Here is a 4,700-nt window from a genome sequence, read left to right as displayed (position 1 = left end):
TACCAACTAGAAGCTTTGAAGATTTTCGGCGTAATCTCAACCTGGTTCGGTTTTGATTATGGGGAAGTGTTAAACATCATGTCACGTTGGTTATGTTCCATATGTGCCATGTTTATCTTAGGTAGTTAGAGATAGAGTTTGTTTTAATTCTCTCTTATCTTTCTATCTCTTCTCCCTATTGTATCTCTCGATTGTTAGCTTACGATCGTACCCTGTAACGCCACGAGACAGCTCTCGACACATATCAATATATAACATGCGGCTCTCCCTGCATGGAGAGTAGAAACGCTTCCACAACTTTCCACATGCAAAACATATATTGTGAACAGAGGGAGTAATATAGTACTACCTCTGTACACTAATGTAAGATGTTACTGCAAAAATATCTTGTACTCCCCTGTAAACTAATATAAGAATGTTTAGATTACTAAAGTAGTGTTCTAAACGCTCTTATATTAGTTTACGGAGGGAGTATTAGTGTACAGAGGTAGTAAGTTGCATAAACCAACAGACATATCCAGGGAATCTGAAACCTTGCAGTACTTCATTATTGACCAAACGGCGAGCCAAACTACTTCCAAATGGGAAACATTACCTTTTCTTTTTCAAGGTGATGTACTACTGGATAAATAAATGAACTTCAGTCTAGTTCTTTACATCATCCAAGCACACAAATCTGGCTCGAATCTGAATGCAAAGGAAGCAAAAGAACAGCGGTGGCAGCAGCGGCAGTAATCTCTCGATGTGGATCCTTCAGAACTTCAGAACAGCAGTCGTACGCTACTCAGACTCAACGTGCAACAAGGACCAAGAAGCTCCCCAGCACACTTCCATCACAAGAACTGAAAGTACTCGATGCATCTCGACTGGCCGATCGGCAGCAGTGTCCTCGACAGAGCATGGCCGCTAGCAGCGCCAGACGAAGCGCCTGTTCCGGCGAGACTGTCGGTCTCCATCTTGACTGGGGCATCGCCTGCCGACGGTGATGTGTCTGTCCACTGAAACTGGTGACCGTAAGCGCCTCTGTCGTTCTGTTGGTTGGTTGTGCTCGCTGGTGACTGCAGTGTGCCCGGCGACGTTAGGAATGTCTGCTGCTCGCCGGTGGCATGCGACCCGAAGCAGATGGACACCGCCCTCCTCGAGGACGACTGCTCAGTGGTGTCTGGGGCGCTGCCGATGGGCCTCGAGGTGGTGTTGCAGCTGTGATGGTTGAAGTAAGTGACCGTGAACAATGGTGGGTCGCTCATGTCCTTCTGCTGGACTTGTTTTGTCGCAGGGCACTTCAGGTCAGTCTTGTAGGTACATCTGTAGTAGAACCTGCAAATTGTACAACGCAGATTTGAGTTTCCAAGCCCGAAGGAAACAGAAGAAATCTTTGACAAAATATAGGCAGACAATAGTTGCATTCAAGAGCAAATGCATTTCCAGGACTAGTTAGGGAAGTATAGACATACAATAGGTGCATTCGAGAGCGCATACATTTGGCATGGCTTCTGTGGTGGTGTCCCATCTAATGACAGTGCAAGTAATTTTCTTTTTGAGGAAAGTACAAGTAAATTTTGACACCTTTCCTCTGCCAACTTGCCTTATTCTTCTTCACATTAGAGTACTTTAAGTAAGCAACTAAGCATACATGCACAGAGTAACATTACTTACAACATTCCTATAAAGAAGCACAATTGTTAAATCGTGTGCTTATTTTCAACCCCCCCCCCCTCCCCCCAATCAACATTCAATCTATTAAAATTAGGCCAAAATGTTCCATAGTACCACACGCTTTTAGGGACCTTTTATCTACTGTTTTCTAAAAGAAGAAACGTTAACATCTATGACCAGTCTCTTGACGGACTAACAGGATCGATGTTGGGTCGCATCACGGGCCAACCAGTCTCCAGTCTCCAAGGAAGTAAAAGAAGTATTAGCTGAGACCGTCGGCATGATGCTAAAGGTTGCAGACTTGAATCAGGACAAGTGGGCAAAACAAATGAGGAAACTTCTAGCCTGCTAGTGATATATATTAGATTTCAAACGACTTGCAAATGACAGGCAACAAAGGAGGTCCAGTTGCGATTTTTTTTATCCGTATGGCGAGCCAGCACTTTTTGGATTTTTATTTGTCTTGCTGGGTTGTCAATTACGTAAGAGATAGCCGCTGTGAAGGTCCCTACGCCGATTACATAAACAGTTTTTAGTTGACGTCTTGACGAGCATGCCTTTACTTTCCACTTGATTAAGGGCTATGCCGACACTTGTCGCATTCTAGTTCCGCCAAGAAGTAACTAGTGGAAAGCCACGCAATATGTTATGTCCACAACAGAGTTTGCTGCAAAGAATCAAATACATTGACCAGACCGCCTGCTAATACACAAACTCTGGGTGCGGTAAGCGGTGATGTGATTTGTGGTACTGATGAAGTTTTATTATTCCAAAAAAGTAAGTTTAATTGTTTTGATTTTGATATCTGGCCCATTCACAACCTGCATACAAAGAAATGTTTCTATTTGTATGTATAATGTTATAGAAACTAAAGATTACTAGTTAATAAACATGTATTATATCTGAGAGACATGTTCTCCACCTATAGTAGACTAAAAAGATGATCTTGCATGCATATATATTGGCTAATTTTCTTGATATTGCGAGCTAGGAATTCTTCCTGTTAGAAAAAGGAGTAGAAGGTCCAGGCCCCCCCAAATGTTCCAGATCAACACACGCCCTCAGTAAATTCGCCCAATTTCAGTCCCTGCTAATTCACCAGCAGATCTACCAACACCTAGAAACCAACCGTTCTACTTGAAATTACTTGACCACTCACAGGCAACACATGCATGAACGGGAATAGGAAAAACATGGAGCTTGGGGGAATGGAGCGAATCGGCCAAGAAGCAGACCTCGGGAAGTTGGAGTTGGAGAGCTTCTTCTCGCCGTACTTCCTCCACTGGTGCCCGTCGTCGTACGGCGCGTAGGTGTCCGCCGTCCACGTCCGCTCCTCCTTCCTGGCGTCACCACGCAGAGCGACGGCAAGAGCAGAGAAGGGAAATCAAGAAACTGAAGCGCAAAGCGTCGACCTTCTGCCGCGAGAAATTAGCAGGGCAAACCGCGGGAGCGTACCGGATTCTTTGCTGGGTCCTGGTCGCCCTGCCGCTGGATCCCAGGTCGCTGGGGTAGGAAGGGACGGAGTCCAGGGCCATGGAGGTGGGTCGGTCGGAGAAGGAGAAGGGAAGCGAGGAGAGAGGACGGAGGGAGAGGCCTTGGGATTTTGTGGGCCGGCGGTGGAGAAGAGGCGACGTTTCTGCTGGGGCCTTCCTCGGTCTCTCTGACTAGCTTTATTTATAGCATTAAACAACGACGGCGCGGGGAGGAGCATTCTTCAACGTTAACACGCGTCGCCCCCTCTCCCATGCTTCCCTTAACGGCGCTTATTACTCCCCACCCCCATCCAGACATTTCCTCCTGCTTTTTGAACCTTTTCTTCCAAGAGTGTACTACTTTTGTTTAAAAAATTCAATTTAAAAGTATTTAAAAATATGTTGATAATCCGGTCTCTATATTTATGACCGTTTCCTAAATTATGAAAACGTTCATAATATGGTGTTTCGGGGCGGTGCAGTCCGCGCCGGTGGTTGTGACGGTAACCAAACTTTCGGTGCGGTGCAACCCGCTCCAATGGTTTATGACGATAAGTGGTATTTTAGTGTGGCGCAGCCCGAGCCAATGGTTTGTGACGCTAACGGGTCTTTCGGTGCGGCGCAACCTACACCAATGGTTGCGACATCAATCGGTCTTTCGGCGCCGCGCAACCCACACCAATGGTTCTGACGTCAACTGGTCTTTCGGTGCGGCGCAGCCCGTGCCAATGGTTGCGACATCAATCGGTCTTTCGGCGTCGTGCAGCCCGCGCCAATACGTCAACTAGTCTTTTGGTGTGACACAGCCCGCGTCAATGGTTGCGAAAACAATCGGTCTTTCGGTCCCGCATAACCCACACTAATAGATCAACTAGTCTTTCGGTGTGGCGCAACCCTCGTCAACGGTTGTGACATCAATTGGTCTTTCGGTCCCGTGCAGCCCATGCCAATAGGTCAAGTTTTTCGGTGCGGCGCAGCCCGCACCTATGGCTGCGACATCAATCGGTCTTTCGGCGCGTCACAACCATGGGTTGTGACGACAAATGATCTTCGGTATTATTCCTTTTTCTATGTACAACCAAATATTACTTCATGCAGGATTTTCAAAGCATGACATGATGAATCTATGTTACTTCTATACTTATGCATTACGAAGATCTTACAAATCAAAGAGGCTTTGAGTTTTACAATAGAAGAGTAAATCTGTTTTGAAATTAAATCTAACCCTAATTGTCCCAATGCCACAAATATGTGGTTCAATGGATACATAAACTATAATAAATGATAACCGTGTGCGTCTTACTCCATGAAAGAAAATAGAAAGTTGTTCCTCTGCATTGCCAATCAATCTTTTTTCTAGAAATAATTTCTCTTGCTTTGAACCTTTTCTTCTAGGAGTATTATTTTTTACTAAAGAATTTTTTATTCAGAAGTATTACAATCTTTTTGAAGGATTTTGCACATTTGTTAAATATCCATATGTGAAGTTTGATTTGTTGTTTAGTAAGGATTTCTCCAGTTGACATTACAACATTGTTTGGAACGTGGTTAACTGGGGTTGAACATACTACG

The 4,700-nt window shown here is 45.0% G+C and overlaps 1 protein-coding gene across 1 annotated transcript; it reads right to left on the bottom strand.

Moving 5' to 3' along the window:
• Positions 1 to 516: 516 nt before the first annotated feature.
• Positions 517 to 3,321, bottom strand: LOC125551135 (WRKY transcription factor 55-like). The gene is made up of 3 exons (XM_087517978.1): positions 3,112 to 3,321; positions 2,892 to 2,996; positions 517 to 1,317 (listed from the first exon to the last, which is right to left on the bottom strand). The coding sequence occupies exons 1-3, from the start codon at positions 3,189 to 3,191 to the stop codon at positions 834 to 836; spliced, it is 669 nt and encodes a 222-aa protein (XP_087374104.1). The 5' UTR covers positions 3,192 to 3,321; the 3' UTR covers positions 517 to 833.
• Positions 3,322 to 4,700: the final 1,379 nt, after the last annotated feature.

This window comes from Triticum urartu, chromosome 4A (assembly GCF_056163025.1).
Source record: "Triticum urartu cultivar PI428250 chromosome 4A, HENAU_Tu73, whole genome shotgun sequence".
Classification (NCBI taxonomy): Eukaryota; Viridiplantae; Streptophyta; class Magnoliopsida; order Poales; family Poaceae; genus Triticum; species Triticum urartu.
Note: the sequence above shows the minus strand (reverse complement) of the source record. Positions and strands in the feature narration are given on the sequence as shown.